The 13,636-nt window shown below is 40.9% G+C and overlaps 1 protein-coding gene across 1 annotated transcript in view; it reads right to left on the reverse strand.

Annotated features, from left to right (window-relative positions):
- The window catches only part of FYB1 (FYN binding protein 1), a 165,859-nt gene extending 157,562 nt beyond the window's left edge, over positions 1–8,297 (reverse strand). Inside the window, exon 1 of the mRNA XM_005556774.5 lies at positions 8,224–8,297. Within this exon, the coding sequence (XP_005556831.3) occupies positions 8,224–8,226 (3 nt within the window). The 5' untranslated portion in view covers positions 8,227–8,297. The remainder of the gene's footprint in view (positions 1–8,223) is intronic.
- Positions 8,298–13,636: the final 5,339 nt, after the last annotated feature.

A 13,636-nucleotide genomic window follows, 5' to 3' on the forward strand; every position in this document is an offset into this window, starting at 1 on the left:
AAATGCTCGTCATCACTGGCCATCAGAGAAATGCAAATCAAAACCACAATGAGATACCATCTCACACCAGTTAGAATGGCAATCATTAAAAAGTCAGGAAACAACAGGTGCTGGAGAAGATGTGGAGAAATAGGAACACTTTTACACTGTTGGTGGGATTGTAAACTAGTTCAACCATTATGGAAAACAGTATGGCGATTCCTCAAGGATCTAGAACTAGATGTACCATATGACCCAGCCATCCCATTACTGGGTATATACCCAAAGGATTATAAATCATGCTGCTATAAAGACACATGCACACGTATGTTTATTGTGGCACTATTCACAATAGCAAAGACTTGGAATCAACCCAAATGTCCATCAGTGACAGACTGGATTAAGAAAATGTGGCACATATACACCATGGAATACTATGCAGTCATAAAAAAGGATGAGTTTGTGTCCTTTGTAGGGATGTGGATGCAGCTGGAAACCATCATTCTTAGCAAACTATCACAAGAACAGAAAACCAAACACCGCATGTTCTCACTCATAGGTGGGAACTGAACAATGAGATCACTTGGACTCGGGAAGGGGAACATCACACACCGGGGCCTATCATGGGGAGGGGCGGGGGGAGGGATGGCATTGGGAGTTATACCTGATGTAAATGACGAGTTGATGGGTGCTGACGAGTTGATGGGTGCAGCACAGCAACATGGCACAAGTATACATATGTAACAAACCTGCACGTTATGCACATGTACCCTAGAACTTAAAGTATAATAATAATAATAAATAAAATAAAATAAAATAAAAATAGTTGTTTCTCTGCTATGGGAAGGAGGGACATAGAACTGGAAAAGGGCAGAAAGGGACTTTAATTTTCTCTTCTTTAGTTTTAAAATAGATGCCAGAATGGTAATATACATTAATTGTAGGTGGTAAGTATGTGAACATTTGTTGTATTATATGTTTCATAATATTTTAAAAAGAGAAGGACATGAGAGAAAAGAAAGGGTGGATGGAATGGAGTCCTAGAATTGGGGAAGTGATACTGAAGTTGCCAAATCAAGAACTGGAGCCCCATGCCTACTCACTTCAAGAGCAAGGGTGCCGCAAGTTTAGTGTATCCTAACACATGCTCTAAGAAGTGGCTCACATCTCCTCCTAGATGCACTGATGTGTTATATGAGCACAAGATACCAGCTAGAATTTGAGCCTCTTATCCTTGGCTGAAAACTAACTTGTCATAGTACAGGATTTTTTTTTTAACACAATGGGATAGATCTTGTTGCAGAAGGTAGGTGTCCTCTTTTGCACAAGGGGAGGATATGAATAGGCCAGGGATGGTGACAGGGGAGTGTGTGGAGTGATATTAGTCTATCACTCAGGACTATGGTTGGCCTCCATGGCTTACCTAAGAGAAAAAAAAATCACCTCTCTAATTGAAGGAAGTGGATTGGAACTCCAGTCCTCACAGAGAACCTTCTAACTCAGTTTCCATGTTCTCAGATTTCCCTGGGACACCAGTTCTCAGTTGGGTCTTCCATCGTGGCCGAGTAGGTTATTTATTTTCACATCTTAGGACCTGTTCCCCTCAGAAACTCTGTACTTACTCTCTAACTTGGATTAGTCAAATTTGGGTCACACTTTTGAGGGAGAACAGGAACAAAGCCAATATTTAAGGCCCAAGCCAGGATCAAGGCTATCTGGAGAGGATGTATGTCCCTTCAGAAGTAGCCCTACCCTCAAAATATGAAGCAGATAACGGCACCCACTCCTCAGCTCAGGTGTCTCCAATGGCTGCCATGGTGAACAGTATGATCAAATTCCAGGTCTGAATGTTTGTGTCCTTCCAAAATTCATGTGTCAAAATCCTATCCTCCAAGGTGATGGTATTAGAAGGTGAGACCTTTTGGGAGGTGCTTAGGACATAAGGACAGAGTCCTTACTCTGTGCCTTCTTTCACTCTACATTCGGATGTTCTCAAGACATATCCCTTTGGGCACACGCAATTCAATCCAACATTTTATTTGTTGCCATTATTTTCAACTTCAAGCAGTGATAGATGAACATTCTTTTGCATAGAGCAGCCACCCACACTTAATGCATATGGGATAATAATAATCCTTATAGAGAAGCCAAAAGAGCTTGTTTGTCCCTTCTGGTATGTGAGGACACAACAAGAAGTTGGCAGTCTGCAATCTGCCAGAGGACCCTTACCAGACTATGACCAAACAGGCATTCTGATCTTGGACTTTGTAGCCCGCAAAACTGTAAAAAATAAATTTCTGTTGTTTGCAAGCTACCCAGTCAAAGGTGTTTTGCTATGGCAGCCCAAATGGACTAAAGCAGCCTTAAGATCCAGCATTCATGTGGCCACTACCTGTTCCATAAAACCATCTCTTGTCACTCACTTCTTCTCTTGCCCGTTCTCCAGCCATCCTGTCTTTTTACAGCTCCAGGCTCTCTCCTGCCTCATCTCTTTTGCACCTGCCACTAGCTCAGCTTGAAATGCTCTCTAGCCCCATATGCCCCATGCCCAACTCATTCTCACTTTTTGGTGTAGTAATGCTCAACCCTCACTGAGCCCCACCTCACATTTCAGTTTCACTGGTTTCGGGACCTGAGAACAGGGACGTTTTCTAAGCTGCTGCAGTGATGCCCATGTGCAGCCAGAGTAGAGAACTACTGCTTCAGCCTGAACATCCCCTCACCAGAGACCAGACACCTCTCTCAGGAGGATTTTTCCCCTCCATTTTCTATCTCAACTCCTCATTTGCCTCCCTCAGAGTTCAGTGAAAGATATTTTATTTATTTGTTCACGTTGATGTTTTTGATCTGTCACTTCCAGGGAAAAGTGGTTCTCCAAGCGTGGGCCCTGGACCAGCAGCGTCAGTCTTATCTGAGAACTTATTAGAACTGCATATTTCCAGCCGAGTTCGGTGGCTCACACCTGTAATTCCAGCATGGTGGGAGGCCGAGGTGGGTGGATCACTTGAAGTCAGGGGTTTAAGACCAGCCTGGCCAACATGGTGAAACCCCGTCTCTACTAAAAATACAAAAAAAAGTTAGCTGGGTGTGGTGGTGGGCACCTGTAATGCCAGCTACTCGGGAGGCTGAGGCAGGAGTATCGCTTGAACCCGGGAGGCGGAGGCTGCAGTGACCCAAGATTGCACCGTTGCACTCCAGCCTAGGCAACGAGAGCAAAACTGTCTCAAAAATAAATAAATAAATAAAAGAAATGCACATTTCCAGGCCCCATCCCTCACCCTCCAGGTGATTCTCATTATTGCTAAAGTTTGAGAACCACTACCCTAAGTGTAAGCCATGGGAAGCCTGGACACCATGTGTTGTTCACCCTGCATTCCCATGACTAGCAGAGTGCAGACTTGAAATAGGAGCTCAAACGACCTTTGTTGAATGAATGAGTGACAGTGCGATTTGACCGTACTCCTTTCGGGAGCTCCTTGTGTAGCTTGAAAACTGGATGAAAGGAGCAAAACAGACCAAAAACCCCAAACGCAATTTTTACTTTATTTTTTTCTGACCTAAGTTTTATGCATAAAATACAAAAAAAAAATTGTACATGAATAGAACATCTATTTCTCCATTTCTTCCAGAAAATTCTACAATTTAAAACGTACCTAAAAATACTTGCCAAGCAAACAAGTGTTATTCTATCATTTTCATTTTAGACCTGTAAAGGGAGCTGGTCTAAGGCTATAGATTAAGTCAATTTCCACAGGGGCAGATAAAGTAGAAGTCTATTGTCTCTTCTCCCACTTCTAAAATCTAGAATCACACTATGAATAAGGACATAGGGGAACAGCTAAGCCAACTCTGCACCTTTACTGAGCCTCTTGAAAGAGGGCTGAAGAGATAGGGTCAAGATGCCACAGGGAGAAATGGGAAGGTTGAGCTGGAACCCAGCATCCCTTGCTAGGTTGGAAGATGAGCCCAGTGTCGTGTGTCCAATGCCCATCAATCTTAATATCTAATGTGTCTATCTTCATAAAACACCAAGTGCCTTTGTGCTTCATTCCCACACATTTCCAAAGTTTCCTTACCAATAAGTTACAGGGAAAGGGCAATAAAAGGTGAATTTCCTTATAACCACTTGTCCCCTTTTGGCTTGATCCCTTCCTGGACAGTTCAGGAAGTCGGGGAGGTGGGGATTGGTCACAGTGGTGACACAGCAGATGAGCTTGGGGTGGGGAAGGGAGTTATGTAGTCATTAAACCCCCCTTTCTGGATCCTGGGATGAAGAACCACAAAACCAGGCATTCCTTCAGTTTCTCATCCCAGTGGCCTCTACAATATTTCAATAAAGTGAGCATTCTGAAAGTAGGAAAACTCATAGTGACCATAGCAGAAGCAGCCATGACAGCTGACCCTCAAGCCTACCAGACATGGTCACCAGCTTGAGGATGGGCCCCACACACCCCTAAAGGCCAGTCCTGGGCTTTTCTTTGACTACCAGCTTGTCTTCCTAGGTATCTACTTTTTCTGAGATGTAACAAAATGTAGAGGAGCTCAGGCTCTGAGAACAGATAGAATTGTGCTGAAATTCCAGGCCCAACAATATTCAGTAGCTGTGTGGTTGTGAGAAAATTACTTACACTCTACAAGACTCAGTTTACTCAACTAGAAAATAAGGGGAATAGGAATAACTATTTGCAGGAATTTAATGAGATAGTGTATGTCAGGGCTTAGCAATGCTAACTGCCAGTATCACTCTCCTCCTGCATTCACTAGGAGTTTCTATGCCTACTTTGGAAACTATTTATTTGGGGCTGAAATACAGGAATCCAACATCTATCCAGTGTCTGGCAAGTGTCTGTACTGTCACAGGTGCTTTATATTTGCAGTCTTACTCTCCACAACAATCCCGTGGGATAGCTATCATCATCATCATCATCATCATCATCACCATCATCATCATCACATCATCACCATCATTGGATGAGGAAACAATCCCAAAGCTTAAGTGACTTATGGAAAACAACTAGTAAGCACAACCAATCAACAAGAAGCCAGGGATATGGCCTGTTGACCGTATCTGATCTCTTTCAAGGAGAAAAAATGGAGTTTTTCCTTTCTTTAATATGCTACATGGCTTTCTGCCACTTGTTGCAGAATGTCAGCAGCAATGTTAGGGAGAAAGGAATTAAGGGGAAGTAACTTAATTTTGAAGAATAACCTTTACACGCTACAAAAATAGGCATGACTATACAAAGATAGGCATGTATATGCCATAATTACACTGGGAAATTCACTTACTATGCCATTATATAGTAAGAAACTTAAAGTACGCTGCTTAACAACAAGGTAACTTGTGTTAGAAGCTTTAAATATATGTAGGTTTTCACCTGGTTACTATGCTAATATTCTGTCAATGCAAAATAATCAGACAAAATATATAAAAAATGCTTGTGACAGTCTTGTCTATATTACTATAAGGAAAGAAAAAGAGACAACTGAAATGTCCAACTCTATGGAATTGATTAAAACAAATTGTGGACTACACAGTTATTAAAAATGATTTATCATTAAAAATTACATTGAACTCCCATATTATTAAAGATATTTTAAATAAAATGTGAGGAAATGGTTCATAAAAGATGATAACACTTATAAAATTACATTTATTAAATGTGTATTTAAAATGATGACATTCTCAAAGGATCTGTACTAACCTGGTGATTGTCCCTTAGGTGATAAAATTATAGAACATGCTTATTGTTTCCCTCCTTCCTTCCTTCCTTCCTTCCTTCCTTCCTTCCTTCCTTCCTTCCTTCCTTCCTTCCTTCCTTCCTTTCTCTCTCTCTCTCTCTCTCTCTCTTTCTTTCTGTCTATACGGGGTTGCCCGGGTTGGAGTGTGGTGACATGATCATTCATCACTGCCACCTTGAACTCCTGAACTCAAATAATCCTCCTGCCTCAGCCCCCCTAGTAGGTGGGACCACAGGCATGCACCACTAGGCCTGGCTGGTTTATTTATTTATTTATTTACTTAATTTTTTATAGAGATGACATCTTGCTTTGTTGCCCAGGCTGGTCTTGAACTCCTCAACTAATGCTCCCACTTTGACCTCCCAGAGAATTGGGATTACAGGCATAAGCCACCGTGCCTGACCATTATCTATATTTCTAAGAAGTTTATCTATATTTCTAAGATGCTTATTTGAGAAATATGTGTTACTTTTTTTTTTTCTTTTTGAGATGGAATTTTGCTCTTGTTGCCCAGCCTGGAGTGCAATGGCACGATCTGGGCCCACTGCAACCTCCATCTCCCAGGTTCAAGAGATTCTCCTGCTTAGCCTCCCAAGTAGCTGGGATTACAGACATGTGCCACCATGCCCAGCTAATTTTGTATTTTTAGTAGAGACGGGGTTTCATCATCTTGGTCAGGCAGGTCTCAAACTCCTGACCTCAGGTGATCTGCGTGCCTCGGCCTCCCCAAGCGCTGGGATTACAGGTGTGAGCCACCACACCCAGTCATGTTACTTTTATTATAAGAAAACAATAATCTTTAAAAAAATCATTACTCGTATATCATACCAAATACATGCTATCCAGTTAAACTTCCCTTTTTCCTGCTGTTATCTGGTTTCGCCGAAGAAAATCCAAATAGCACTTTATAAATCACAGTGCTCTCGTTTAAGGTCAAGCTGTTTTCTTTTCTTTTCTTTTTTATTTTATTTTATTTATTTATCTATTTATTTTTTGAGACGGAGTCTCGCTCTGTGGCCCAGGCTAGAGCGCAGTGGCGCAATTTCGACTCACTGCAAGCTCTACCTCTCGGGTTCACGCCATTCTCCTGCCTCAGCCTCCCGAGTGGCTGGGACTACAGGCATCCGCCACCACGCCCGGCTAATTTTTTGGATTTTTAGTAGAGGCGAGGTTTCACCGTGTTAGCTAGGATGGTCTCAATCTCCTGACTTCGTGATCCGCCCGCCTCGGCCTCCCAAAGTGCTGGGATACAGGCGTGAGCCACCGTGCCCGGCCAAGGTCAAGCTGCTTTCTAGGAATCCCAGAACTAAAGACCCAATTTGGAAACACAGAGGGATTTATAAGTCTCACTCCCACCTGAGCCAGAGACTCGATTCTACAGGTGTTGCCGCAGGCAGGGTCATGCGCTAACATTTCCTCCACCGTTTACTCCCCTTCTCAAGACTCAGTGACTTGCACCCTATGGCTCTTCCTTCTTCCTCTCTCCCCCGTGGCCAGATTACGCTCTCTCACCTCTACTCTTTCCCTATCCTAACTCAAGGTGCTTCCAGACAATACACAGTAACATCAACACACATCATTGAATGATCCGCTTATTCTCCCTGTTCCAATGTCTGCAATCCACAATCTCCAATTGAGCAAGCACAGGAGTCATCCTCTCAACTCCTGTCTTCTCACTGGGGACTGACAAAAGGAGGGTATCCTCTCCGTAACAAGAGAAGGGATAACAAATTTCCAGTCTTCTAGGGGCTGGGGAATAGTAGACAAAGATAGAAAATTGACTCTTTTCTAGATTCTGGTAATATATGAACACCACATATATTTTGGGAGCCCTCCTTTTCTTTTTTTCAAAGAAATAATGGAAAATTATGAAGCAGAATATTACTGTTGTAGTTCAGCTATGTTTTGGGTTAAAGTAGCACGGGGAACCCACTCACCATTTTAAGTGTGCTCCAAATAATGACTTCTCATTAATTTTGGGAACACAATCTGTCCTTTAGGTTAAGACCGGGCTTTGTTTGTGTCTCTTAATTAAAAAAAAAAAAAAAAAAAAAGCTTTTTCAAACAGAAGAGGTCTGTTTGTAAAATCTACTGTGTTATCAAAATGGCAATCACCATCAGCAATGTTTCCCAATATTCGCCACTGGAGTCCTTCATGGGATCCAAACTGCTCATAACAGGAAACTCGACTAAATTATTGGGGCTGGCACCAAGCTATCCTAAGAGGCAAAGACAAAGAATGCATGTTTTCTTTCTGCAAGACAGTGCTCTTCCCCTATTCTGAAGGCTGGAATCAAAAAAAGGGAACTCTTGAAGCCATGTCTCTCAACTGGCATGAACAAGACTCAGCAGCTTCATCAGCACAAGGAACAAGTGGCCAAGCAAAATCCCAAAGGCTCGGAGGACCTGACTGTGAAGCACCCTCAACCCTGTCTGTTCTATGCAGAGAAGAGTAGCACATTTGCCAGGAGACCAGGGAGAGTTATAAAATCTATTACTTACCATTTTTATTGAAAAGAGTTGATGTGCCTGGCACACAATGACCCCGAAGATGGTGCAGCTTGGATAGTGAATGTGCAAGTTAGCTATGCAGAGTGTACTTCCTTTTCTGAGCTGTGTGGTCTGTCCAGCTTTCACACATTGATATGTGAGGCTACATTTGCATGTTATCTCAACCCTCAGAGCATTTGTATAGCTAGCCAGGTTTATCTTGTTATTATTTTTCAATAATACAGGAACAGGTCTAGGTGTAGCTTTGAAGACTGAAAAATTGACACAAAATTTTTTAGAAGTAGCTAGATATTAAATTTTGCTATACATTATTAACCTGTTTTATATAACCTCTATATTTTTGGATATGTGTGTGTGTGTGCGTGTGTGTGTGTGTATGTCTCTCCATCTCTCTCTTATCTATGAAGGACTCACACCAAAATGTGAATCGCGTTTGACTTGAGTGGATGTATTACTACAAATAATTCTTTTTTTGTACTTTTTGGAGTTTTTCAAGTTTTCTGTCCTGGGTATATAGCACTTGTGTAAAAACATAACTATAATCATTATTAAAAAGAACAAAAGTATCATGAACATTTTAATGAACAACTCCAATTATATTTAAATTCACATGATCAGTATTTAAATGATGGAAATACTCATAAGCTTATCATAGAATGCCATTCATTTCCCTAAAAAAAAAGTACAGCTCAGTCTAGGTTCATGTATTAATTTTGGGGTAATATTTGTTAGTATCAGATGTTAAGGGCATAGTGTTTGATCCCAATTAGATTTTCCAGTCATCCATGTACCTCTCTGAACACATTCTGATATACAGATTTAGCCCCTTTAATTGGAATATATGGCCTCCTACTAAACTAAGTTCAACGGTAGAAGGTCATCTTTGTTTTCCATGACAAAGGAAAGGCATGATTCCTTTTTTGGTGGTTGCAAATTTCTAGATCTTGTTTTAAGTATTAGAGTGCTTATTTAGTGTAAGGTCACCAAATTTCTATACATGATACTGACCAAACACTAATTAATCCTATATCCATACAAAATCCTTTTTCAAAAAAGATGTTACCTGTTATTTATTCCTTAAAATATAAATGTTTTCAAAATTAAGATATAATTAGAAATATAGATGCACAGGACAGGCAAAAAACCAGGGCAAGGGTTGAGTTCCAGAAGTAGAAACTGATATTGTCCTGAAAACTTTACATATTTTAAAGAGGGGTGTGAGGCATGGTCAGAATCTGGTGGATGGTCAGGAATCTGAAATTGCACAGTATCTTACACATGATAAATGCTTAATGAATGAATAGAGGAGGAAGATGAAAGCAAGAGCAAGGTATGGGAGCCAGGCATACTTCTAAGTATAACACATTTTCCAGAATGCTTTGAAACAGAGACATTCCTTACCTTCACTAGAAAGCCTCTTATCTACTACTGTCTGTTAGAATAGAGACCATCAAAGTGCAGATAACAGCTTTGTAAAGAGAAATCACTCTAAAGCCTTTACTCTCTCTTTACACAAGGTAAAGAGAATCACTCTAAAGCAGTGGTTCGCAGCCTGCCTGCACATTAAAATCACCTGGGATGTTTTAAGTCTCAGCTCCCAGGCTTCACTCCAGGTTATTATATGAAAATCTGGGGTTGAAACCCAGGCATCAGTGTATTTCACAGCTCACCACGTGATTCCAAGGTATGTGCATGTTTGAGAGCCTTAGACCTAAAAGAAGGAGCAGGTGACTCATACTACCAAGATAGTGAACAGATCACCAGGCCAGCCTTGTGGGTAGAAATAATCGTGACACTCTGACACTGTTTACTATTAAGTTAATCAACATGTTTTCCCCATGTACTACATAAGAATTACTTAATCAGGCTGGGCGTGGTGGCTCATGCCTGTAATCCCAGCACTTTGGGAGGCCGAGACGGGTGGATCACGAGGTCAGGAGATAGAGATCATCGTGGCTAACACGGTGAAACCCATCTCTACTAAAAAAAAAAAAAATACAAAAAATTAGCCGGGCATGTTGGCAGGCACCTGTAGTTCCAGCTACTTGGGAGGCGGAGGCAGGAGAAGGGGGTGAACCTGGGAGGCGGAGCTTGCAGTGAGTTGAGATTGTACCACTGCATTCCGACTTGGGCAACAGAGTGAGACTCTGTCACAAAAAAAAAAAAAAAAAAGAATTACTTAATCTTTGTCATTCTACAATGTGCTCTCTATACCAGTAAGTTGGACGCAAATTACATAATAAACAGGAATCTAGCAATTATTCAGTTAACTGTAATTTGTTGGGTAATTCTCTGGTTAAGAGAACTTTGAATTTCAGTTCATCCATCTGAATTGCATTTCAATTTGTGCTTATTTCCAAATGCAGATTAAGGTAATTTTTAGTTATTATTGAAATAAATTCAGTGGTCTTTCAAACACATATATTTAAGAAAAGTTTTTTTGGCTAAGAAAAAAAAGTTAAGAGTTGAAGCTCCCAACTATAACTTGTAGTCCACAAGTATATTTTCATATTTAGTTTTTAAGGCATAATCATGTTATTTTAAAAATATATGTCAAACATTACATATGTGAGTATATCTCCTGTGAAGCCAAACCTCAGTATACAAGTTCCTGAGCAGGAAGATGAAACAGGAAATGCAACAAAGATGACAGAGCACATAGTGATACCATCTAAAAATGGTAAACCTATGTTTTCGCAGTATGAGCATTGCAATTATTCCTGCTAGTAGAAGGGAGAAGCAGCTTAGAGAATGCAAAAGTAGTTATAATTCTTTAAATGCTGGGGCATACACTCTCTTTTCATATATTTTTATCTTAGAAAACAGTTTTTGTTCAGGCAGTGGTGCAATGAATGAGGCTGCCCCTTCAGTACTCACTGAAGGTGGTGGCTAGGTGGAGACTGAGGTCTAGAAGCATGAGGTGGCCAGGGAAAACCAACTTCATATTTTAAAGTCAACTTGCAAGTAGATAAAGGAGAGAGCACTAATAAAATTTGAGCAATATTAATGATCATTATTGAGAAGCATTGTCAGTGTTTTATCTATTAGGTCTTTTTTTTTTTTTTTTTTTTTTGAGACGGAGTCTTGCTCTGTCCCCCAGGCTAGAGTACAGTGGCACGATCTCAGCTCACTGCAACCTCTGCCTCCCAGGTTCAAGCAATTCTCCTGCCTCAGCTTCCCGAGTAACTGAGATTATAGGCACGTGCTACCACACCTGGCTAATTTTTGTATTTTCAGTAGAGATGGGGTTTCACCATCTTGGCCAGGCTGGTCTTGAACTCCTGACCTCATGATCCACCCGCATTGGCCTCCCAAAGTCCTGGGATTACAGCTATTAGGCTTTAAAAGAAGCATGGTTAAAATTGTTAGTATAGAAGGTTAGAAATAGTTATAAACTCTGATACATTTTCTTTTTTATAACCTGAAATGTCTAACATTTTAGACAAGAAACAAGTAGCCATCTACTCTACGTGCCCAACGTGAATGTGCCTGGCTAAGACCCCTGAGAGAGAACAGAGGAATGTCAAATCTCACCTTTTCCAGGGAGACTTCTCTGCTGCTCTCTCACTGATCTCCCCCTTTTTCTGGAAGCCTGCAGGCCACACTGCAAAATTAAGCTCTTTTAATATGTTTGCCCTTTATGGTTCTCTAATTGTATTGGGTGTATTAGGTTTGGCTCCTCAACTAGATTGGAAAGTGCTCCAATGAGAATTAATTTTCATACTTCCTTTTCTCACTCTGAGGTCCTAGGTCAGCTTTCTTTAAAACACTTTTCCTTTTCTTTTTTTTTTTTTTTGGCTCATGAGTTCCTCAGATGGAAGCAATGTTTGTTTTGTACACTGATTCTGCATGTACAACCTTCCTTGAAGCCCATCATTTATGGGAAGCTATAAGAGAAACTTTGGCTAAAATATTGCCAGCTACTAAGAGATGGTCACTATGGTGCTGCTCTTTGATCATGAAATTAAAGCAAACTTACAAGCAGATGCATAAAAATTCAAGGAAATTCAGTCTCCCTGTTTGGCTAGATATGAAATAGCAAGTGGGAAGTAGCAGGAAAAAGCAGAATAAGAACAGGCATGCTTAAGGAGGCTGTGCAGGAGGACGTGGGGACTTCCTTGATTTGGGTTATTTCTCTTTCACTTTTTGTCTTAAAAACAAAGTGAACTTTTTCACTCCTGTACTTTCTACTTTTAATGAAAGGCGGTCTTAACTCTTCAGAACATCAGTGCTCTGGAAGAAATAGCTTATTAATCAACTTACTTTTGATTAAAAGGAGAGTTTCCGCCACATTTTAATGGAATGAGTAGATTGTATTGAAACTCAAGAAAAGAAGGGAGCATTTGTCTTTACAATTTAAACCCAATCCCAGGTGAATGTTTACTACTGTAAAAATAATCTGCCAAAACAGGATAATGAAAACATTAATCTAGACTTCACTTAAGGAGTTTTTTGTTTGTTTGTTTGTTTGTTTTGTTTTTTGTTTTTTTGTCAAACCAGTTAACCTGGAGAGCAAAGAGACAAAGAACAAAGCTTATAGAAGAATTCTAGGTTATGTATTACCTTGCTTTTGTTTTTTCTAATTGATATCACACCCTCTCTTTGGGTCTTTGAGAATGCATGGACTCTGTGGGTCTATTGGGTCCTGCTGTTTTCTTTTCATGATTTCTCACCTCTTTTGTCCTCGCATATGTTTCACAGAAGCAGAATCTAAGTCATAATCCCTTTGCCTCAATGAGTGTCCAAGACAAGATTTAACTGATACACACTCTCATGGGGTTGCTTATTGTTTTTGTCATTTTGTTAAATGATGATTTGCTCTTTAATGAATAAAATAAAGAAAAGGCCCCACATCAAAAGTGGATCTATTTTTCATTATTTCTCCTTCCTTCCTTCCTTCCTTCCTTCCTTCCTTCCTTCCTTCCTTCCTTCCTTCCTTCCTTCCTTCCTTCCTTCCCTTTCTTCCATCCTTCCTTCTTTCCTTCTTCCTTCCTTCTCTCTCTCTTTCTCTCTCCTTGTTAGCCAGGATGGTCTCGATCTCCTGACCTCATGATCTGCCTGCCTCAGCCTCCCAAACTGGCTTTTATTCTTTTTTATAAAAAATGCTCCACATGACAGATGTCCCCCCACCCTGACTGTCCTTCCTTCCTTCCTTCCTTCCTTCCTTCCTTCCTTCCTTCCTTCTTTCCCTGCCTTCCCTCCCTCCCTGCCTTCCCTGCATTCCCTCCCTCCTCCCTCCTTCCCTTCCTTCCTTTCTTCCTTCCCTCCCTCCCTTCCCTGCCTTTCCCTCCCTTTCTTGTCTTCCCTTCCTTCCCTCCTTCCTTCCTTCCTTCCCTCCTTCCTTCCTTCCTTCCTTCCTTCCTTCCTTCCTTCCTTCCTTCCTTCCTTCCTTCCTTCCTTCCTT

The sequence above is a fragment of the Macaca fascicularis genome, chromosome 6 (assembly GCF_037993035.2).
Source record: "Macaca fascicularis isolate 582-1 chromosome 6, T2T-MFA8v1.1".
Classification (NCBI taxonomy): Eukaryota; Metazoa; Chordata; class Mammalia; order Primates; family Cercopithecidae; genus Macaca; species Macaca fascicularis.